Source organism: Emys orbicularis, chromosome 2 (assembly GCF_028017835.1).
Source record: "Emys orbicularis isolate rEmyOrb1 chromosome 2, rEmyOrb1.hap1, whole genome shotgun sequence".
Classification (NCBI taxonomy): Eukaryota; Metazoa; Chordata; order Testudines; family Emydidae; genus Emys; species Emys orbicularis.
In genome coordinates this window covers 216,753,905-216,779,054 of record NC_088684.1, presented here as the reverse complement: position 1 = coordinate 216,779,054, position 25,150 = coordinate 216,753,905, and the positions used below count along the sequence as shown (strand labels likewise).

The 25,150-nt window shown below is 41.2% G+C and overlaps 1 protein-coding gene across 1 annotated transcript in view; it reads right to left on the bottom strand.

Moving 5' to 3' along the window:
* Nucleotides 1–6,006: 6,006 nt before the first annotated feature.
* The window catches only part of CPNE4 (copine 4), a 256,766-nt gene continuing 237,622 nt past the window's right edge, over nucleotides 6,007–25,150 (bottom strand). The window contains exons 12-15 of the mRNA XM_065397919.1: nucleotides 20,731–20,782; nucleotides 16,312–16,445; nucleotides 12,332–12,568; nucleotides 6,007–6,138 (exon numbers count right to left, since the gene is read on the bottom strand). Coding sequence (XP_065253991.1) covers nucleotides 6,007–6,138; nucleotides 12,332–12,568; nucleotides 16,312–16,445; nucleotides 20,731–20,782 — 555 coding nt within the window. The remainder of the gene's footprint in view (nucleotides 6,139–12,331; nucleotides 12,569–16,311; nucleotides 16,446–20,730; nucleotides 20,783–25,150) is intronic.

The following is a 25,150-nucleotide window of genomic DNA, read 5'->3' as shown; positions in this document are numbered from 1 at the left end:
CATGGGAAGCCTTTGCTATACACTGAGGCAGAAGAGTTTGCTGTTTGAAACCTGCACTGCAAACACTTTTTCATTCAATTACTGGTGATGGCTATGTATTTTTCAGAACTCAAAATTTTATTCTGTTCAACCAATAGAAAGCCCTGCAGGTTCTGTGATTTTTCTCATGAAACTTTCATATACAGTCTCCAATACATGTGAAATTGATAGACAATTTATATGCATCCGAAGAAGTGGGCTGTAGCCCACGAAAGCTTATGCTCTAATAAATGTGTTAGTCTCTAAGGTGCCACAAGTACTCCTGTTCTTTTTGCGGATACAGACTAACACGGCTGCTACTCTGAAACTTATACATTACAGTATATGGTATCTGCTTCAACAACCAATATCTCAAAGCTGGTATTTAGGTAATCATATATTGTGGAACCTAAACATAACACTGTGACACTGCACCACATATTCTTCATAGTGATATTATTATGATATACTTTAGAGTATAATAATGATGCTGTTGTACAAGATGGGTCATGTGAGGTGTCATTGGAAAAGTTACGATTTGCTGAATATGGTTATCCTATTTGTATGCATGTATCATTTTTGTATCTGAAGTTATGACTATTGACTATGTATCTGTATTTCAAATGTACTTACACCCGGGTGACGCCCACTAGGTAAGATGCTTTCAGTCTGGTAGCTGGTTGGGAAGGGACTATTCAGGGTAATGAGCCATTAGAGAAAACAATAGGCCTTAAGAAAAGCTTATCTACCACCTGTGAGCCTTCCTGAGAACACTCCAGACAGCCTATAAGTAATGGCTGCTATGACTCTACAAGGACATGTGACCAGGCCACATGATTCTGGACTCCATCTTGGGATGTCAGTGTTTTTTCACAAACTAAGTTTGGGACAAAGGGTTCCCACCATATGCTAAAGCGATATAAGGCAGGGAGTGACATCGTCTGTTGTTCTTCATTCCCCATGCAAGAAGACTCCTGGAAACACCTGAGAAACAAAGACTGAACATGGGTAAGTGCTGGACCCAGGCTAAAGGGATTTCTAGCCTGTGTATGAAAGACCTGGGGATTCCAAGCTGTAAAGCAAGTGCAGCTTGTCCCTTAAGAATCTGCAGCCTGCTTGTATCATCAGCCAGGGTGAGAATTTGCTAATTCATATATCTTTCTAGTATCTTAGTTTGCGTTTTTGTTGATTTATTAGGTAATCTGCTTTGATCTGTTTGGCGTCACTTGTAATCACTTAAAATCTATCTTTTGTAGTTAATAAACTTGGGTCATAGGGCTCAGTGGTACCCCAGTTCCAGGTGGCATCCTGGGAGAAACCCATCACAAACACCTCCAGTAAGTGACCTCCTGACCTAATGTAAGTAACCACTTCAGGTAACCACAAAATCTCCACTACAGTTTGGTTCAGCCAGAATATGTTTACTAGAAAATCAGTTTTTTGCTGATCCCTCAAGACAAGGTTCACTGTGTTTGTCTGTGAAAAGCAACAGTGAGCAAGAAGGAATGACTAGCTGAAATCTGGAGCCTTGAGCACTGAGGTGGACAGTATCTTACAAAGAAAGGAGATGCTATTTGATTTCTGTCTCCACTGCACAAACCAATGTGCACAGCACAGAAGAGGACTGCAAGAATGGCTCTAGCTGTCTCACACGTTCACTGCACTTCATCTTTCTCACTCACTTCTAACAATTGAAAAATAGGTCTCTTCAGGAAAAATCCAAAAGAGTAAACATGTAAATGTGTAGATCAGTGTAGATCCCACCCCTTTCCATCCTGGGACCTCATGTTACCACAAAAGAAAGGGTCACGATTCCCCTTCCCATCTGTACATGAAGAAAAGGAGGAGAGTTGTGACCTCTGCCTCTCATTCCCCAACCCAGGCTCACCACCCTATAAGCTGCGAAATCATGGTGTAGACCAACTCCCCTCCCCACCAAAAAAAAATTGTGAGCAATGCCCCACCCACCAAGCATTACTAACTGAACCTGGAGTTCCCAAACACCTGTGGAGGTTGAGATATGCACAGCAGCGCTATATTATGTCATTTGTGACATGGAATACCAAGGTGGCTATGTTAAATGTGCAGTAGGTGAGTTAGGTGATCATAATGGTTCCTTCTAGCTTTAGAATCTATGAATCTAAACATTGACTCTGTTGAACAGAAAATAGGTGCAATACCAATAGATAGGATCATAGGAACTGCTAGACTGGATCAGACCAGCAGTCCATCTAGTCCAGTATCCTGTCTCCAACTATGGCCAGAACCAGATGTTTTAAGATATGTCTACACAACAGCTGGGGGGTGTAATTTCCAGTGTGGGTAGACATACACATGCTAGCTCTGCTTGAGCTAGGACCTAAAAATAGCAGTCTGGTTACAGCCACTCGGGTGGCAACTTGGGCTAGCTGCAATCCCGCCCAATCCCCGGGATACAGACGAGGATGGCTAGCCTGAGCCACAGCCTATACTGCTGCAGCCTCCCTGCTATTTTTAGGCAGTGGCTCGGGCCGCGCTAGCACACGCATTTTTATCCTTGCTGCGGATCACCCTGCTCAGTTGCTGTGTAGAGATACTCAGAGGAAGGTGTAAGAGCCCCGCAGTAGATCAATGTGCTCTTCACATAGGTCCCATCCTGATCGCTAATAGAGATTGGTTTAAGCCCTGATGCACTTGGTTTACATCTCTTCCAAATTTTGTGTATTTGTGTCATTCTGGAAGAGTTAGTTAGGTAGCAAAATACTACATCAATGATCATTATTTAGAGAAGCTTTAGCACTTGATACTACTGTCATAACTATAAAGGGAAGGGTAACAGCCCTCCTGTGTACCATACTATAATCCCTCCTGGCCAGAGACACCAAAATCCTTTTACCTGTAAAGGGTTAAGAAGCTCAGGTAACCTGGCTGACACCTGACCCAAAGGAGCAATAAGGGGACAAGATACTTTCAAATCTTGGTGGGGGGAAGGCTTTTGTTTGTGCTTTTTGTTTTGGGGGGAGTTCGCTCTTGGGACTAAGAGGGACCAGACATCAATCCATGCTCTCCAAATCTTTCTGAACAAGTCTCTCATATTTCAAACTTGTAAGTACAGCCAGGCAAGGTGTGTTAGTTTTATCTTTGTTTTCTCAACTTGTAAATGTACCTTTACTAGGGTGTTTACCTCTGTTTGCTGTAACTTTGAACCTAAGGCTAGAGGGGGTTCCTCTGGGCTCTTTAAGTTTGATTACCCTGTAAAGTTATTTTCCATCCTGATTTTACAGAGATGATTTTTACCTTTTTCTTTAATTAAAAGCCTTCTTTTTAAGAACCTGATTGATTTTTCCTTGTTCTAAGATCCAAGGGGATTGATCTGGACTCACCAGGAATTGGTGGGAGTAAAGGGAAGGGGGGGGGGGGGAATGATTAATTCCTCCTTGTTTTAAGATCCAAGGTGTTTTGGATCAGTGTTCACCAGGGAATTGGTGGAAGAGTCTCTCAAGGCTACCCAGGGAAGGGACTTAGCACATTGGGAGTGGTGGCAGCGGACCAGATCTAAGCTGGTAGTTAAGCTTAGAAGTTTTCATGCAGGCCCCCACATCTGTACCCTAAAGTTCAGAGTGGGGAAGGAGCCTTGACAACTACTAACTCCCCTCCTTTAAAAAAAGTGAATTTATTCTCTTGGTCCTCACTCATTGTCCCTCTACCATCTCACCCTTTTAGTTAAGCAGCAGTCATTGCTATAGGCAGTCAATGTACATTGATATAGTTTCTTCTCTATAAGTTGACGAAAGACCCTGACAAGAAAAAGAAATTGGCTATTAAATTCGTAGGTCATGAAAAAATGTTTCCTTTAACTGAGTATAGCACCTTGCCATTCAGGATCTCAAAGCATCTTCCAAAAATTAATGAATTAAGTCACAACACAACACTCCTTTGTGGTTCAACTCATTAAAAGTTATCATCCCACTTTGCAGATAAGGACACTGAAGCACAAAGAAATTAAACCACTTGCCCTAGATCACACAATAAATCAGTGGCAAAGCTAGAAACACAGAACTACTGAATTCCAGTTCTGTGCTTGAACCACTCAGCTGACAAGGCTTCCTTTGGAAGTAGAAAAAAAGACCAAAATAAGAGGAAAATCAGGCCTGGGAAAGCCAGGGGGTTATAGGTCAGTAATGAGATGCATTGGCAGAGCTGGGTAGTCTATAATAGGAGAAATCATTGTATTTTCTTGCAAAAATAGAACCCTAGAGGGAGAGATCTGCTGCACACTGGTGTTAGCTGATATTAGCTGATATCAGCTGACACAGACCCTAAGTGCACAGTCAACCATTAAATGAAAACGTGGATTTGAGATCTATCGCCTGGGACATCTATAGACAATTTACACTTATGACCAAGTAAAATTGGCCAACAGATATCTCTGCTGTTCAACATCAGATCACCTGAAGGAATACTTATTAGGCAGTTAGAGAAATTACTCTGCAAGGACACAGATGGAATAGAAGTGAAATGTGCTGGACACACTTTACAGATACACATTATCTTCATCGAATGGTACCAAACCATCTATCAAAACTGATTCTTTGGAAAGTACTTTTAAATGAAAACAAGAAAATTAAAACTATATATTATGCAGAAATCCATGCTTTTAAACACATTTAAAAAAAACTAGAGTAAGGGTGGAATTTTCCAAAGCACTCACCATTAGCCTGATTCTGTTGCAGTCAATGGCAAAACTCTCATTGACTTCAGTGGGAGCAGAGTTAGGTCAATACTGAGGGCTTCAGAAAAATGTCTCACCCTAAATAGCTATTTTTGGCCAAAATGTCACCATCATCCTTTAACAGGTTGTGTGTTTAGCTGCTGTGTATTTTTCAAAACTGGATGTTAGACCTCAGACACTAGAAATCATAACCTGATATTTTGTAAATGGAGAGATTCTAAATCTAAACACAATTTGTTATTTTCCTCCCTCACCCCATTAAAAAAGTAGGTCTAATAGTCTTCTGGTATAAAACAGCTTTTTCACTGTATACAGGCAAACTCTGTACCAACGAAGCCTTCAAGCTATTTTCTTTGTCAAAATTAGGCCATGCAACATCTGTCTTGGATAGTGCTCCACGCAAAAATTCGGTATTGTGAATGAAATGAAAAATACAAACAAAACAACTCAAAAACAGGCCTGATTATAAATCAAAGGTGGCCAAAATGTTGCCCACGTACCAGTCAGTCAAGTCCCGTGGATCAAGATGGAACATGGCACTTAAGCACATGTAGTCCTCGAGGACCATACCTCCATATTAAAGATGAATGCAGCTATAGTCTGCTCATGTTACACTAATCAGATATGCCCTTGGGCTCTTGACAAGTTGCCAATGAAGCCATAGGCTGGCTGGGCTTGTTTGGGCACCGCTGTTATAAGCTGCTGTCATTAGAACTGTCCATGCTTTGGGGCGTAGTCTTTCAGAAGTGTCTTAGAATGCTTTGGTCATTCTTTCCTTGAAGTACAGTGTGCCGAGTACAGAGTTTAGAGCAGGCAACTTTGTGGCAAGAGAGAAATAAAGACAACAACTGCAAAACTGTGTTGTTTTTATTTTAAACATGCAAAATACAGTTCATGCATCTGCCATTTTGAAAAATCTTTCGTTTCGCAGCAGATAAAACCAAAGATATTTTGGCTATCCGCTCTCAAATGTTTCAAAATGCTTTACAGTGGAAAGATAATAAGAAATTTAGCAAAATTTCAACAAACCTGTATAAAAACCAGATACAGATAACTTTTTATTTCAAGGCGACATGCTGTAAAGAGTTAGTTTCCTTCTTCTCATAAAAAGTTTTCAACAATAACAACTGCTTAACAGATTCAAGCCTTTAGGCTACACATGCAAAAAAAATTATTTTAGTTAAAAATCACCAAAACGTGCTATTTTGTTGTTTGTTTTAAAGTACGGTAGTTGTAGTAGTAGCAGTTTTGAGCTCTGTAAAAGTGTGCGGGGAAGTTCATGGCGCTAGTGTCCTGGAAGACTCGTACTCTGACATACATTTTGGTTTAATCCCTTTGCCATTGTAATAGTCCACCACTTGATTTGGAACTTCAGCCAAAACGCTTTTTGCTAGTGCAGCTGGGGATGCCTGCAGGAAATGGTAGAAAACACAGTGTTAACCTGTCGCTATGCAAAAGGTGCCGACTGGTCTTATAACCAGAGGCGCTGGGAGTTCATGGTCATAAGCATGGAATAAAAGCAGACCAATAGCTATCAAAGTACATGACACTATTTCAGGGCCTAATACTGCAAGTGATTCTGTGTCAGCACTCTCCTGCACCTGCACAAAACCTCACTAAAGTCCTCAAGGCTTTGCCCAGCCTGCCACCTGCTCAGTTCTGAGTGTGGGATGAGGACATTACACTGCAATTGCTGTACCACTGTATATTTTTGCTTGACTACTGTCCATGAGAGGGCCAAGTCAGAACTAAAGGGATTGCCTGGTCAAAATTCTCTTGTCTGTGTTAACTATAAGACTGTCAAATTGAAGAGGATTTAAAAGAATGTGAAAAGACTACTTTACTTTTCACCATCCCTGCTGTTTGTTTACCCTTCGCTCCTAAGCGGTCTAGACAATAAAACTCAACGAGTTAGGTTCACTTTAGTTTTTAGGCTCCAATCCTGCAAAGACTTATGCATGTGAGCAACTCCACTGCGTTCGAAGTCAACCATGTGAAAGGGAAGCCTTTGTTTAAGTTCTGGGGGAAGTTTTAAATTCAAATAAAAATGTTTTTATTGAAATTAAAACAAATGTGAAAAACAACCCAAATGTAAATTACGGGTCTAACCTAGTGGCAGTGTCTCTGCACGTGCTACATATTTTCATTCAAAGACCCTTAAATGCAGAGAGATTCCATAGCTGTGACCGTCTGCATGTGCACAGGCCACACATTGTCATTAGAGATTGCTCCCCCGAGAAAAGGCTGGCATACATGATCGCAACTCTTTATTGTAAATACAGTAGAATTTTTCCAAGGACATCTTTAAACATCATGGCTGAGAGAGGAAATATCCATGCCTATTGTGGGATTGTTATTAAGTTGGCAAACCAAGGCCCCGATCCTGCAATTAGAGCCAGGGGACAGACCCTTGTGCCCAGAGTCCCATTACCTATGCATTAAGAGGTCGACTCTGCCCTGCTTTTCAATATGCCTATTTCCAGTACTCCTCTAGTTTTGATAAGAAATGCTAATTAAGGGGCCTGATCCAACTCCCATTAAGGTCATCATAAAAGGCGCCCACGGACTTGAATAGAACTGGAGTGGGCTCTAAATCAGGTACAAGCATTACTGAACTGACAGCAACAGCAATAGCAAAGCACAGGTTCCTGACTCTCTCTTCTTAAGCAAGGCGACTTTTGCAAGGGAGTATTCAAGGGCTGGAGCCCTTGGATATTTAACTTCTTTTCCTTGGCTAATAGAGTCTCCCCTCATCACTCTTTCTAGATAATATTTTAGGTTCACGGTATAAGCTGCACTGTCGGAAATGAACAAATTACAACCCCATATTTATTCTCCTCCTCTCTGTCATTGGTTCAGATGCTTATCCCACCGCATATTTAGAATTTGATTCATATAGGAAGTATACTGCGCATTTACTTATATGTATAAACATGCCAATCCAAAGGTACAGAAAAAAATGCAGTTAATTTAGATTAATTTAATAGTAACAAAGTATATAAATAATGAGGAAATCCTGGCATAAATTAGAGGAAGCAAAACTAATATCTGCATTTTGAGTTCTTGTACTTTACTGGTAATGTAAAAAAAATTAAAACAGTAAAAAAAATAAAAGGGAATTAGCTTCACATTATGACATTTGAACTGAAATCTGCAGAGACAGTCAAGTGTTCAAATGCATGAGTCACTTCTGCATAAACAAACAGACAAGGCAAAACAAACCCTTCTGGGGACAGAACACGTACATCTATTTTTTCCAGGTATAAGAAGTTACAAAGCCCTTCAGTATTAATCCCTTTCAAAGGATAAATGTGGCATTTTCACAAGTGTTCAGCAGTGGCCTAACTCTGCTCCCACTGAAATCAATAGAAAACACCTATTGACTTTAGTGGAAGAGCAGCAAATTTAGGCCAGGGCTGAGAATTTGGGAAAATTTGCCCCAAATACGCAAGCGCTGTTACTACACTGACCGCCACCTCCGGGCTAAATTAACACAAATAGACTCATATAAAGAACAGAAAGGCAAAGGAACTAATACAACATGTGCAATGCAAAACCAAGAATCCACAGGGCTTTACATGGCTCAGTTTTCAAAGCATCTCCGATTGACTTCAATGTGGGGTGGGGGCGGCATTCAATACTTCTGAAAATCAGTTCAATACCAATACTCCTGCCCCACCACATCATCACCTCTTCTCTTTGTTAGCGTCAGTTTTATTTAACGAAAGCATCAACTCCTTAAATGGACCCTTTATTGTGGGTTCACGTTACAGAGTCCCATTCACTTTAGAGTCCATTCTAGTGGATCTCATTCCAGAATTGGGGCCCTAGCTGGTAAGTTTCTCAGTGTATGGATCATGGGCCTGATTCTCCTTGCTCTGGCAATGTGCACCCGCTTTAAGGCCAAAGTGGTGTAAAGAGGTCTTTGTGTAAATGAGAATAACACCTTATTTATGTCTTTGGTCTGTAAAGCACATGTGCTCCAATGGCACTTCATCAACGATAAAAAATAAGAGTTATTCTTCATAGGAATTTAACACAGATGATAAATTAATTTTCACTATAACATTTTTCCTGCATTTAATGATATGGCCTCAACAGCATTGTAGCAACAAACAACTCAAGATGAATACTTCTCAACTGATGGCTAATACACAACAATCAACTCAGCCAGCAGTGGGAAAATACTTCCCTCTGATGATAATTGGTATATATTACAAATTACTTTGATTCAATTCTAGAGGCTCACCATGCTTAACTTTAATTACAAAGCATAGTACAAAACATTGCTCCTTGCAGAGGTAGGGGCTTGGCTTTCCACACTCTTCTGTGATATGTGTTATTAAGTCACAGTTGTTAGGCTTTATGGTTAAACACAACGAAAAACGGAAAACGATCCACAGGCTGCATCAGATTTGTGCATGGTACATCTATCATGAGTCCAAAAAGCTGAAAAATTCAATGCTTAAAATCTCCATCGCAGAATGACATTTGTTACACGCGATTTTCATTTTGGCAATTGTTCATGGGCATCCCTGTTCTGCTTTTATTAGAGAATGACACACAAATGTTTGGATGATGATAATTTTGGAGGACAGAAATTCAGTTCAGTCCAGAGAAAACATTTTCTCTCTTTATTTTCATGTTACCCCATAGCAGTCAGGCTAAATGTGGAATCTAGTCAAGATGCACAATACTTGTGGACAATTGTTTTTAACTGTAGTGACTACCTGGGTTGTTATCAAAGCCCCATGATTCTAGGATTTGCTAAGAACCACCACTATTATAATTCTTTCTACAGCATCAAAGGTGTGCATTACCCTTGAGAGACTAGTCTAGAAGGCATGGTCCCTGTGCTAAATAACTTACAAATATAAAAATGTTATCCTCCAAGGTGCTAAGTGACAGCGTGCAGGAAGAGCTCAGCACCTCATAGCATTAGGCCTTCATAATGAAATTATACAGTTGGTATTAAAATGACTATGAACACTAACAAAGGACAATACTCACTTCCTACAGAAGTCCTGATCCAGCAAAGCACTTAAGCACATGCTTAACTTTAAGCTTGTGAGTAATCCCAATCACTTAAATGAGACTACTTATGTGCTGAAAGTTATGATTATGCTTAAGTGCATTTCTGAATCAAGACCTGCCCCCAGGGATCGATTTTATATGCTCATTTTTACTCACTCTCCTTTCCAGACTTCACCTCTTTCTCCTGTAATTATAGTGATCCAACAAGTTATTCTAATAGACCCATGAGGTAGATTTTCAGTTAGGCTAGTATTGTTCAAATGTAGGCAGGCAAGGAACCCCACCTTGCTAACAGAAACATTATCGTGGGTACTTCCTGTAATAAAGAGATTCATCAAGAGGTGGTTATCATCACAAGCATTTATTTTGCACCTATTACACTGGCATTTGTGCACCTTAAAGTGTTAAGCTGAGACACTCAAGATCTCAATAAAGAGACTGAATACCATGCTTTATAAGTTACATGGGCTCTTCTGATATGGAGAGAATATTGTGTATATCTAGAGAGAGAGATACCAAGTTTCTCTTCTTTTAATGAGCAAAATAACTTTCCAAGATTGCTACCCTTTCAAATTTCTTAAAGTTAACCTAAAACTACTAAAGACAACAGATACTTGTAATTTACCCACAATTGGCAATGAAGATCAGACTCTCTCACAAGTTACCAGCAGCACAATATATTCAGTGTCCAGAAAGAATTGCAATGGTCAGGATCAATCAAGGATGATTTCAGCTCTGTCCTAAAGTCACAATATGGCACTAAAAACAGAAAAAGAAGCTGGCTTTGCCAGTTCCTCATGGAAACATATTTTCAACTAACTAAAAGGAGGGCTAGTACCAACTCAAATAACTTACCTTTCAATGCTTTCACAATACACTGCATCTAAAGTGAAAAGCTGCACACTGTGATTAGCTGTAGAGGGGAATTTTGAATTATGAGCAGGTCACGATCACACCTTGTTAAAGCTTCTATTTAATAGCTGGCTTAGTAGCACTGACAAGTAATAGCTGACGACTTCAGTGGAACTATGACAGTTTTACACTGGCTGAGGATCTGCGTCCCAGAATCTAAGTTTACCCCAAACTAAAGCTGGAGAGACGAGAGAAACCAGGTTATTCTGTGAGATTGGGGCGAATGTCGTGATGGGACCTTGTGGGTGTAGGAGGGATGTGTCTTTCTCATTAAAATGTGGCAAAATGAGATTTGGAAGAGGAGAAGATGAACTGAGAATCTCCTTCTGGTAATAAAAAAGCAGAGGGCAACAAAATGTAAGCAAGAGACACGTATTTGGAGACACAGAACAACCCATAGATGTAATAGGCCCTCAACAATCCATAACCTTTGGTGGAGATAAATCCAGAACTGTGGTTAACTAGTACATAGGAGCTGCATGGAAAGGTCTATTCCACAAAGAAAAAGAAATTCAGTTAATAGGATACAGTACAGTGGAAAGAACTAGTTAGAATTAAATAGTGAAAACATAGTTCCAAGGCTCCTTGCTGCTAAAAGACAGGAAGCAGATTTACTAAGGTAAGAAGGAAAAAGGGGAGAGACAGAGAAAGAATTGGGAAAGGGAGAGAAATGAGGCTGGAGAAAGAACAGAAGAGGTAAAGAGGAGAGATAGTTGAGGTCAAAAGAGGTAAAGAGGACAGATAAGAGAAAGTTGGCACAGGCACACACACACATACATTCCTCTCCAGTCTGACAAGGAAGAAAATGGGATCCTGTAAAGCCTCACTGTATGTGGGAGAGTTGCTTCTGTGACATGGTGCCTGAGTTTCCCTGACCCCGAAGAAAGTCAGGGCTGACGCTGAGAGTTTCAGGTGCTATCATGTCGGAGGTGGTGCTTGGGGACGGGAGTGTGCAGGGCCAGGGCATGGCTGCACTCCATTGCCATGTTCCCCCATCAGTTTTAGCAGGTAAGATAAAGCTGGTCCACTTTACCCTTTTCATAATGTATCTCCCACCCCCCACCTCAAAGGGTGCATTCTGGGTAATAGTGGCTGGCTGTGGATTCAAGGTGCTATGCTTACACAGAGTTTGGGGAGACGGAATGGGAGGTGGGAGGAGGCAACAAGGAATCACTGGCCCTCCCCATGGATGGTCCTGCCTCTGCTGGTTTAGGGGGCTGAATTCTGACAAGGAAACAATCTGATGTAAACCGTGTGAGCTCAAATTCACAGTGATTCCAGTCTCTATGTGGAAATGACCAATCTGGGGGATACTATAGGCCTCAGGGACGAGAGCCAAACAAAGAAGGAAGAAAAACAGGTTTAAAATAAATCAGGACAAATATAAATGAGAGGAGAAAAACTGAGAAATACAGAACTGAGGGCTTATATTGTAACCAAACAGGAGACACCTCAATGTCCCATGGAAATATAGTTATTCTCCCCTCTCTTTTTTTCCTTCTCTCTCATGCATCTTAGCTTTATTCCATTTCATTTTCAAAATAAAACGCTGCCATTTTGCTGGGATTGGCGCACTCGAGTTCTTGTTTCAATCTAAGCTAAGAGCAGTATCTGAAACTCAGCCTCTAAACCGAACAGACTGAAAATCCATCTTACGTGTTTGAAGTTCCTAAATGGCACAAACTGGACGATGTCTCGAAGAACAGGCTCGCCCTTGGGGGACCTCAAAATCCCGTCGTCGCCATCTAGCATCTGCATATCGCTGAAATCGGCATTTCCAACCCCAACGATGATGACTGACATAGGCAGGTGGGAGGCATGAACGATGGCCTCCCGGGTGTCAGCCATGTCTGTGATCACGCCGTCTGTCAGAATCAGCAAGATGAAATATTGCTGCGGGTTGGGGAAGGAGAGAAGAGCAGGGGGAAATGTCATTGGTTATATAAACCTTTATCTTAAGCTTCCTCGCTTTTTCTAATGCACGTTTATGGCAACCATAAACCATGGCTTTGGACAAAGTCTGTTTTTAAAAAAAAAAATGTTCTCAGAGGTAGACTGCATCCCACAGGAATCAAACTCCAGGTGTTTTTTAACTGGGGTTTGGCTAATTTCCAGGAGGCAGGGGAAGCCAAGAGGAATACTATGTTGAGGAGAATGGTGGATTCCTGGCTGCTAGGGGCATGGCAGGTGTCAGGACTTTTGCTTGGAGGCTTGACTGGTCTGGCTCCCCCTTGGCTTGTGATCCCTACGTGACTCACTTTCCTCTGCTGATGTTTTCTGACTACACTCTTTTGCTGAGAACCAATGGAAGGAGAAAAGAGGCAGAGAGAGATGCTGCAGTCCAGTATCTGAAGCTGGGGAAGAACTGTTATGGAGCTCACAACAGCTCTGTTTAGGGAGCCAACATTGCTGTCAGGTAGGTAGGGTGAGTGCAGCTTTCTGCGCAATGGAGGCTGGTTTACCATCTCTCGGCACTCAGGGAAGGACTAATGCATGGGGGGGGGTTCCTAGTTTGTCCAGGAGCGTGACAGGGGCTCCCCCAGGAGAGCAAATATGACTTGGGAGTGGAGAGAGAATGAGGAACTTTTTCAAATCCACTTTCAAACCCAGAGGAGAGGTTGAGTCATTCTCAGGTTTCTAAAAGAGATTAAGCATTTTCGTGCATTTGTCAGTTCCTTTCCCTACTCTGAGTTACACTGAACTAGATGAAATGGGATTCATTTGATAAATGAGGAAGAATGACTCGCACTTGGGCCTTTCTGGACAGCAAGGCAGCTGGGGTGCACTTTATGAATGTACTTTACAAGGAAACTGATTCCTGTATAGGCAGTAGTAGAACTGAGTCACGGTGCGTGTGGGAACAAAGCAGAGAAACTCCATACAGTTAAAGTTGAGCTGTAATATTATCCATATATAAAATGTATACACACACACACACACACATATTCATTGCCTCTCGTGTGTGAAAACCAAAACACACAAAGATTTTTTTTCCTGAAGAGTCATGCTGCAAAGTAAAATAAGTGTGTTTTTTCTTTTCTTTTCTATCTAAACACAGTTATAATAGATCCTTGGAGTCCAATGTGCGAAATACAGCCCACAGCATTCTATATTTTGGTCAGCAGCCATCCTCTCAACCTGCACATCTCAACTTTGGAGCGGTGATTATAGTTATGTTTTAAATGAAAACTGAATACAATATAATAATACTATTTATTACACATGCGCTACTTTTCATCCAGAGCCCCTTAACAAAGGTGGCTAAGCGTTAATATCCTCATTTTATAGATGAGGAAACTGAAGTACAGAGAGGTGAAGCAACTTGCTTAATGTCACACTCTAATTCAGTGAGAGAACTGAGAAGAGAGCCCAGGTCTTCAGACTCTCAGCGTAATGTCCTGGGACTAGATGGACTCTGTCTGGTGGATTTAGGGTGACCAGATGTCCCAATAATATCGAAATTGTCCTGATATTAAGGGCTGTGTCTTATGTATGCAACTATACCGCCCCTTCCCCTTCGAAAAAAGAAGTGTCCCAATTTTTCACACGTGCTGTCTGGTCACCCTAAGTGGATTCTTTTAAGAAGTCTAGCCCCTAAGGACTAAACTATGCCGTAATTCATTCATCTTCCTCTGCATTAAACAATTCTATTTAAAACTGTTGCGTGGAGAACACTACTGCAGCTATATACCAGACAGAAGAAGAAAACTCTGGGAAAGCCCTAGCTGTGGCGATGACAATGGTGCCATTGTACAGATCTGTTCTGGTATGATATACAGTGCAGTCCTCTTCCCCTCAGAGGCATGCAAGAATTTCTTTCATCTCTGACTCCAACATCAATGCTATTCCTGCACATTTTTCAGAGCCAATTGTAGATGATGCTTCACAGCACTAACACATTTTCCCTCCCTCATTTTGAGTCCTGCTGGGCAGAGGGAGAATAAGTACAACGCATTTCAGTCACGTTTAAAATAAATTCTGTACTTAGGCCTTTCAGCTGAAAGAAACTGTCATGGGTCTTATCACAAATGGAGAGGTGCAGGCTTTTCTTACTATTGTTAAAAGCAACAGAACACTTCATGATGGGAAAAGCAAACAAAGTTCTACAGCCATAGTTGAATATGATCCCAGAGAAACAAAGGAGCTTCCAGCATGGGCTCTGTGACATGGCCATCTTTTTTAAACCTTTGCCTCCTAAGATCAAATGTATTTAGGGCCTACCCCTAATGCTTTGCACTTTATGCTATCATTTACACCTGTGCAAAGTGAACACAAAATGCTGCCATCCCGATTTGGTAGCATTTTGGACAGATACAAATGGCTGCATGAGGTGAAAGGCATTGGAGAATCAGGCCACTTCATTCCAAAATGGCTCTTTTGTTCTTACAAATCAGTAAGTTCTAAATAAAATCTGTGCCTCCTAATCATTTGTAGCGCCCATCACTCTAGTATCTAAGCATCTAGTGCAATCGCATCAATGATCTACTGGCTATCAAGTGCTTTGGCAGAAATCACGCTGTAACACGGTGAAGACGGAATGTGAAAACAGAAAAAAATGGCAGGCAATATGAAGAAAATGCCCACACTGTATAAAAATGACAGATGATTAGTAGGAATGGTGGGCAAGCAGGGATTTACCTTTGAGTGCTCGGTCAATGAATGGAGCTCTGTGTCTTTTCCAGGGCCGGCTCCAGGCACCAGCCCACCAAGCTTGTGCTTGGGGCGGCACCTGGAGGGGGGTGGCGCGGCGCTCCGGCCGCCGGGGAGAGCGGAGCCCCCGCCGGGGCTTGCCGCCCTCCTCCCAGGGCTCCGGCCGCCCTCCCCCCCGGCTGCCGGGGGGAGAGCGGAGCCCCCGCCGGGGCTCGCCGCCCTCCCCCCGGGGCTCCGGCCGCCCTCCCCCCCGCCCCCCGGGGGGGGGGGGGGGCGCGGCCGGAGGCTTTTTTGCCTGGGGCGGCAAAAAAGCCAGAGCCGGCCCTGGTCTTTTCTGTGGGATGTTTGTCATGAAATTCTGGAGTAAGCTCACAAGGATCATTGTGTCAGGGTCTGGCACAGTCGCCACGACCAACTCGCTGTGGGCCTTGAGCATATCATTTGGCCTCTCCTGTGTGATTATTTATCCATGTATAAAACAGTGATAACAACACTGTGCACATCTATAGCACCTCCCATCCAAGCATCTCACAGAGTTATGTGAGCTAGTCACAGAAAGGTTTTTAGACATCTGGGTCGGATCCCATGCTGATGTAAATGGGCATAGCTCCATTGGCTTCAAGGGTAGCCATTAGACTTCCAGGGAACTAGACCAGCTTACCCCTGCTGAGGATCAGGCCCAATCTTTCCTGATATGACATCATGCCACAATTTATATTATATTGGATTGGGGAAAAAAACAGGTTTTAGAACTGAATTTGGGAATATTTATCAGAGAAAATGTCAAGTACAGGACCCTATGTGACCCTGATTCTATTTGTCTTATGTGAAGACATTTATGGAGGCTGCTAAGATATAGCAGCATTGAGAAATTATTCATATAGCGGTATATTAAAATGACCCAGATCATGACTGACTAGCAAAGATCCAATATATAGTAAGACAAATAGGTTCTAGCATAGCTTGCAGTTTGCTGCTATTCTTACCGATGCCTCCTTGGTGTTAGTCTCCTCCGAGGCTGATTTAGCCACCTTCTGGATGATGGGAGCAATGTTTGTTGGCCCATAAAGCTGTAGCTTAGGAAGGCAGCTCTGATATGCTTCAACGACTCCTTGTATCCCTTATATAAAAATGAGCAAGCAGAGAAAGTTAAGAAGGAAGGTAACAAAGAGCACATATCTGGTACCATGTTTAAGTTGCAAATTAAAGACTCTTGATCAATTTTTAAATGATTTGGTGCAATTCTAACACATGAGGAATAAACTGCCTCAGTCAATTTATTCTGTACAGTTGTGAATTTGCAAGATTGTTCCAAAGAAGCTGTGTCCGGCTGCCCTGACCTCCTATAGCTGTTTTGTAATATATAATTCATTACTCTGCTCTTCTCCTTACTAACAACACTTAGTACACATTTTGCAGGGATTAGCTGTACCGTGTTGGATTTAACGTGCACAATTTGCAAATGCATTAGACTCATCATCTTCAGTATAGACGCTAAGTGATCACTTGGGCACCAGTGAATGTGCATACTCAAGGAATATAGACTTTAGTGATGAAAAGATGATACCCCTTTGACAGTTCTCTCTCTTTTTAGAGTAAGATTTACTTCTGCTTCATCAAAGCAGCTATCAGCAGGCTCCCTCTTTGTTAATACATTTCCCTGGTGCTATGGAAAATATTTTTTCAGGGTTAATTTGAATAATGGTTCCCACAAGTTAAATCTCAATCTGAGCAAAAAGTGTAAAAGCTAAAAGGAAACAGAAAGGCACTTTGCTGTCTACTGCAAAATGTACTTCAGTCACCAGGTCTTGATGAAGAAGGAGCCATTTCTGGACATGGTGTCACCCTTCTTTCATCTCTGGGAAGTGGGAACTTAGGCAGATCAAGGTAAATTATATTTGCAGCCACCGTGTAAAGATTGGAGCTCAGGTATTGGTATTTTCAGCTCCTGTTCCTTGAGAATAGGAATTTCCTGGTGTGTTAATGCAAAGTGCAGTAGTTTCAAAATTTAGAACTCCCAAAGCACAAGGCTAGAGGGTTAGTAAGAAAGTGAAGGACCAAAGAACTTTGAAGAAGGAGGCTGAATCGTGATGTTATTTCACTAAGATCCTAAACTGATCTTGTTCCTAAGAGGAACTCTCAATGGAACTTGTGGAAAGTGACCCAATAAACAACTATAACAAATCAAAGGAGGCTGTAATTACATTATACAAATTCTATGGAGAATAGAACATCTTGATTTTTAGACAGTTATGTACCTACTGAGCTTATTTTCCCTGCCACTTACAGCACTACAAGTTAAAAGAATGCTCTTTAATTCTAGCTGTGATTACTGGTTAGACTGTAAGCCTACTACTACATGTTACAAACTTTTCACCAGTAACTCCAGAGAGGTTAAATTAGATAGGACAACACATAGCAGGGCAGAAGCCCTTTGTCTTGGGGGTCCCTTTGCTTAACACCCAGTTTTAAACCCGATGAGGATCTGATCCAGATATACTTATTGTCTCTTCCACTAAGGCCTGCAAACTTTATTAAGATAAAAACACAAAACAAAGTTTGTGCATATAATTATTAATAAAAAGATATTAAAATACACAACAATAAATCCTATCCCATGGAGTCTGGTATATTTCAAAGGGTTTCTCTGAACCAGGAAAGGGGAAGGTATACTAAATATACCTTTTTTCGCATATATCCTCAAGCAATAGCCATCAGAAAATATTTACTCTCCTGTCATATTATAATAAAATGCCCCTTTTAGCCTAAAGTTTATTACCTCTTGGATTGTTTGTCATCCTTGAACATCCCTTTGTTTTTCAGATTGCCCTATTAACTTACATACAACTTACTTCACAGTGTAATTCATAAAGGTTTGTAATACACTTTGAGTTCCTTGGATAAAGTATGCTATTTAAATGCAAAGAGAGTGTGTGTGGAACTACACAAAAAGAAAGCAAAGATAATTGCTCATATTGCAGGCTCTACAATCTCTCAGTTACCTTTCTTTCTCAAACAATAAATAGTATGTGAGCATGCACAAAAACAATTGAATTTAAATACCCAGAGTGTTCAAAGCTTGCTTCTCTTCTAAAAAGTGACTCCATAAAAAATGGCATCATGGGGTTCAATATTTATTGTTTGCCCCAACGATTTCCATATCAAATGTGTTCAGTTTACAAATAACGTTTTTTTTAAAGGCTAGCCTGCAAACCTACTGTGCACTCAAAGACTCAAGCTGGGTTTCCTTCCATCTCATGCATGACCACCAATAATAAAGGTTCTGCAGGCCAAATGGTGCTCTCTGTTACAGCTGTGAAGCCATAAGCGTTTTCAGTGGTTTTAATGGGTTTGCATAGGTGTAACTGATTGGAACTTAGTAAGAAATTCTGCTCATGTGCAACTAAGAAAATAATCCAGTTCCTACTTTCTTAGCTGTGTTCGCTTAAAGTGCTAATAGGAGTAAAAACCAATAAACATTATTTTAGCTGCTGATTTTCTGAGTAAGGGGATGCGATCTTTACTCAGTCACTATTCAGAATAGAATGACACTTTAACTTTTATCCTGATGTCAGTGTACCCTAGTGGCCACTGACAGTTTGCTATTCACATATAAAATGGGATTTCCTTTTTTACTTCTAAGTGAATCAAAAGAATGCTTTTTCACCATAGGAGTCATCAATTTATTGGTCTGCACCAAAAGCATTAGGCAAGAACTTGTTATCACACTAGCTGTGTTTTCTGTGATTTTTGTAAGTATAAAATAAATTATATGGGGAAAAGTGGGGCCCTTACACTCTTTATTTCACCTTTTTTTCCCAGGAGTACCCTCTCGTTACAGAATATATTGGGGTTCTGACAATTAAAATATAGCGTATTTAAGGAAGCTGAAAGAGAGATCACAGAATAATTGGTTCAGGAATTAATGAAGAGTCAGTGGCAGGCAATGGGGAGTTGCAACAAATGATTAAACTGGATGCTTTGTGGTCTCTCTGTCACTTTCATCCAACTGGAATTATTTTTAATGGTACCAAGGAGAACTGAATAATAATAATACCTAGATCTTATATAGCAATTTCCATTAGTAAATCTCAATGTGCTTTACAAAGGAGATAAGCATCATTATATCTTTGTATTATAGATGGGGAAAGTGGGACAAAGAGAAGTGAAGGGACTTGCCCAAGGTCACCCACCTGGCTGTTGGCTAAGCAAGACTAGAACCCACATGTTCTGAACCCCAAATCAGAGTATAATCCACTATGCTATACTTGATAAGCCCTTTTGAGATTTTTTTTGGAGGTTTTTTTGAGTGTGGTTTTAAAATTCTCCCTCGGACATTCCCATGCTGCATCATGTCTTCCTACGCCTCTCAGTCTTAAATATCCCTGCATTCTAAATATTAATTGATTAGATGACTGACTCCTAAATACAGAACATGACAAAGTAAAACAAATAACAAAAAAACGAACAAAATAAACAAGCCAATGGTAAGTTCAAACCACAACTATGGAATGTCTCTCCCGTCCCTTTGCTTTTCACCTGCCAGGATACTGAGCTAGATGGACCATTGGTGTGACCCAGAATGGCCATTCTTATGTTCTTATGTGTTCTCATGGGATCCCTCAATACTCCCTCCTCTGCTGATAAAAAGAGAATATTCTAATTCTCTAGTGTGCTTTCTCTCTCTCCAATACTTTGTACAAAGTAAGCAGTGAGTTATGTCACTACGTATTAGTGTAAACGCATCAATCATTACTGCCCATCACTGATAACTACAACACATTTATCAAAATCTAATCAACAATTTTATCCTTTAACTATTGATGATTAGCAATAAGTGCTATTTTTTAATTTCAGCTCTTAGCTAGAAATCAAAGGCCCAAATTCCGCATTGAGTTGGGACCAAGTTGTGCTGCATTGCTGGAGTAACTAAGGGAAAGGGGATATGGTCAGGAGTGTCTTATGCCACAGTGATTCACAGCTGTTGTTCTGAGCCCTTAACACCACATGCAGTTGGTGTGATTTACAGCAGTCAAATTATGTCAGGGGACTGGCCGTGCACACAGATGGCCCTGGATCCAGGGACTGCAAAGACTGCCTTTGCATCTCCCATCATCCTGAGCTGTGCAGAGTTTCCCTTAACCAGAGCTGAGTATCCGGGCAAAAATAAGGAAACACTGGAAACTCAGTTTTCAAAAGTGTCGAGTGATTTTGTGAGTCTCAGTTACTGGGTGTCCAACTTGACATACTTTAAAAACAATCTGATTTTCAGAGTGTAGAGGCTAAGCACTTTCTAAAAATCAGGCATCTCATGTTGGACACTACAAGTTGAAGCTCCCAAAATCACTCGCCACTTTGCATATGGCGGAAGTACAGCAATCTGCTTTCCTTAACGTGAGTGTTACCTGCACATTCTGGGTTGTCTTCATTAAAGTTGATTGCAAAGTCATGCGAGACCTACACATTGACAAAAAGGAAAAAAGAATCAGGCTTTAGTTCAGAAAAACAATTCCAAGTTGTCTTTCAGTTTCCAAACACCCATTACACGCTTTCTGTGTTAAACCACAGGAATCTTTTAAACTTGGAGCCAATCAATTTGAAATGCAAAGTGAGTCGGAGCTCCCTGCAGAGCTGAAGGGACAAGAAAATTTGCTGGAATCAAAGAAGTAGCTGCTGACAAAAAAAACAAAAAAGAGAATATAAAAAAACACTTCAGCCCATGAGAACTTCAGTAAATACGCTGCAGAAACGGCACTGCCAATATCTGTCACAAAAGAATGGCCTAGATTTCAGGACACATTGAGAAACATGCTCTCTCCAGGTGAAAGATGAGAGTTAAAGAAGATTATGCGACACTGTAAAATCACTATTAAAATAACTTTGGGTCTGTAGTAACCCCCTCATTCACACTGATGAGCAGTTATTCGTATGAAACCAATGGGATTACGGGGGGTGGGGGGGAGAGTAACTGCTCCCCAGTGTGAATCAGAAAATCATAATCTGGCCTATTATGATGAAGGAAAAAATACAAATAAATACATTGATGAAGCTGAGATAGGTTGATGCTTAAATTTGAACCAGGGGTAGGGAAATAAAAAAAAATAACAAAAAACCCAACCCTCAACCACCAAAGTTCTTCTAAATGTCAATAGAGTTGCAAATGCCCCACCATGCTCACAAAAATAGCTATATAATAAAATACACACAGATCCCCTTCTCCTGGGTCCTTGTCTAAGAAAAAATACTGAAAATGCAAAAACTGGGTGGTTTTCTAACTAAAAGGGAAACTTGAAATGTGGTGGCATGGAAACGTATTAGACATTTTAAAAATCGGTTTCCTAGCCCCCTTTGGTTCTCTGGCACTCGCAGCGCTGGAGCCCGCAGTGATCATCTGTTGGGACTGATGTTCTCCTCTGAAGCACCTCTCCATTTCTGAGGCTGGTCCTTTCTCCCTGGTCTGCATCTTTCTCTGGTTCTAGACTCCATTTTTCTCCACCTGCCTCCACCATTGTAGTCCTCATCCTTTTTACTCTCTTTAACTCCACTGCCCTGTCACTTATCGGCCATATTCCTCTCCTTAATATACACATTTCAAACATCTGGACCAAATTCTGTGTCACGTTGACTATCCATAAACTGTATATGCCAACTGTAATGGTGGGATAAGTGCATGTTAAGGGAGACTGACCCTTTGAAACTGCATCTATGAGACTTATCAGTGTTGTACTGCTAGCCTAAATATGGTTGCACACCAATGGTGTGTGGAGTGGCTGGCATAAGCCATAAAGAGGGTTTGTTTTGCATAAAAGGTAGACTGGTTGACAAAGAAATATGGTAACATCAGTCACCTGCAAGGGTATAGTTCTGAAAGATAGGATCAGGTAACTTTATCCTACTTAGAGATCAAAGGTTATGTGCTAGCAGTACTCTTTGCTGTCCACAAAAAGCAACAAGATGGGCTCCACCCACTTAATGGTTACATAAATGGGCTGGGACATGACCAGTAACTGCTGTAATATTGAATAGAACTTGCTAACTCACTTTAGAATGGGCCCTGCATGATCTCCACCAGTGGAACTCATGTTTTTTTGCTACTTTAGACATGTTTTATATTTTCAGGCGAGAGACATCAAAAAGGTTGGGTAGGTTGTTCTGTAAATGTATGACTCTTAATCATATCTGTAATGGGGGGCGGAAGGGGTTGGGTAGAAAATATGGTACCCTCATTTGTAGTCTTACTCACTATGATCATGCTTACCATTATTTAAAAGATACTAAGCAGGAGTTGAACTTGGGTAGCTACCAGTATCACAAAGGAATTAAGCCAGCATCCATCAAGAAGTCTGTGAACTCATCCCAAGCCCAACCCAAAGTTTGGTATGCTAAAACCAGGTTTTGGTTGTCACGTTCATGGAGTATCACATGGCCACTCACTCATGCAGCCCCATTTGCTTTGTAGAAGAAAAAGCAGTAAGTCACCACACGTTTTCCCATATCAGCAGACATGAAACTGCAAGATTGTCAGATACACTTTGGAGATGTTCCAGAACATTTCTGGCTGGCCAAACTACATGCGTAAGGGCACTATCTGACCAGAAGACCAGCTGCTATCTGCCAGTCTCACAGCCGGCTGCAGGCCAAAGGTAATTGCAACTGCGAATCACTGTTATGTGAGTTTTCATTCAGTAATAATTTTGCTGTTGTTCATTAGATTCATTCTTTCTCTGTCTGCTAGGTTTTCTACTAGCTAGGTCTCTGCAAAAAGATAAAAGGATCACAATAGACACATACCACTATTTCATTTGTTCAATTCTATGGCTATTCAGTGTTTCTGGGTCCTAATTTTCCTAATCCCTAATGTAGCTGAAAGTATAGCAAAATAACTGCAAATCAAATAGTTCCATGACACTGCGTAGGTCTTTGTGGCTGTAACAGTTGACAGATCATCATGATTAACATCATTCATCTGGTTCAGTGCTGCAGCACCAAGGTCCATGTGCTTATTTCAGAAATACTTATTGATCAGGTTAGGCTAATGAGGAAACCACAAATCTAGCAAATGTGCATGATAATCAGAGGAAGAATATTGTCAGCGCAACAGATATTATATTCTGCCATCCGTACTCACACTGAGTGGTGTTTTATTTCAAGAGCAGTCCCATTTTGTTCAGTGGGACTACTTGTGGAGTAAGGGATTATTCAGTGTGAGTAAGAGTGGCAGAATCTACCCTAAATAAGGGGCAGGAAATATGATGAAGACACAAGCATTTGGCACCTCTTCAAATTCTCTTAGCAATGGACCATCAGGAATAATGCACAGATGTGAGATTGTTTTAATGGTTAAGTCCTGGTTTCTAGCAAGAAAGGCACCACCTATGGAAGGCCAGTGATGGTTGTCTCTCAGGTAGCTTTTCCTAAACTTTTGAAAACTGAGCCCCCTTCAGGAAAAGGAAACCAGTTATCCCCACATCCAATGTATACACCTTCCATGTCCCCCTTTTTAGGCCTTCCTGACCCTCCAAGGACACTTCGAGAAATGGTGCTCTCAGGATCTTCCTCTCTACAGCATTTCCGGTGATAACCCACACATCATTGATATGTGATCACTGATCACATCACTCCAATCATGGGAGTTGTCCCACCAGGTCTCTGTGATGCCAATTAAGTCATAATTTTCTTCATATACCATAGCTTTCAGTTCATCCTGCTTGTTCCCCATACTCCTTCTCCAGAAATTAGCCCCTTCCCCTTGTCTTCATTACTTGAGCCTAGATGCGCATTGGCCCGATTTTTGTCACCATTCTCCATAGAACCTAGTTTAAAGCTCTCCTGGATCAGGTGGGCCAGACGATGTCCAGAGATGCTCTTCCCAGTAGTTGATAATGAAGGCCATCCCAGCACTGTAACCGGCTTTCCTGGAACATCAGCTCATTGTCAAAGAAGCCAAAGCTCTCTTGCCAACACCACTTGTGTAGCCACCCATTTACTTCCACGATTCGACTATCTCTGCCTGGGCCTTTTCCTTCAACAGGGAGGATGGATGAGAACATCACTTGTTCCCCAAACTCTTTTATCCTTCTTCCCAGAGCCCCATAATCTGCAAAGTCATTTCTATCCTCCAGGAGAAAGACAAACATGGCACATCCCAAGCAGGTCACGACAGCCGATCCCTCACTATCCATATTTCCTACCTTGTAATGTATCAAGAGCCTCCTTAGATGATATATTTACTGCTTGCAGAATCCTGAAAGGCAAAACACTGTGTGGGCTCTTCCCCCAGGCAAACTCCCTCTGTTTGTTTCTCCTCTGTTCACTGCATAATGTGACTTTTACCTTGTGTTCCCCTGTGTCTGTTTGTTGTACCGCCTGTCATCTCTCGTCATATAGGCTTAGACTGTAAGCCTAGACTGTAAGCTTTTTGGCTCAGGGACCATCTTTTTGTTATTTGTGTGTAGTGTACTGAGCACAGTGGGGCCTGACTGGAGCTTTTCAGCATTAAAATAATACAGATACTAATAGAGTAGTGATAAGAGAAGGTCCTGTGACATTTAAGCAAGCTTTTTATATGAAACAAGGAGTGTCTGTGAGAAAATGGGAGAAAATCAATAAATCTTGAGTAATTTAATATGAAGGCTAACTGGTATGGTCAACATAGAGTTGTTTATGACAGCAAGCAACCAAAAAATGTGATAGGCGAAGTATTATGTCATATGTGCTCAAACAACATAGGGGCATACAGGATTTACCAGTTTATGTTAGGTAGAAGTACTATAGTTTTGCACTGATATCACTAAGAATTGATTCATATTTTTCATGTGATACAAA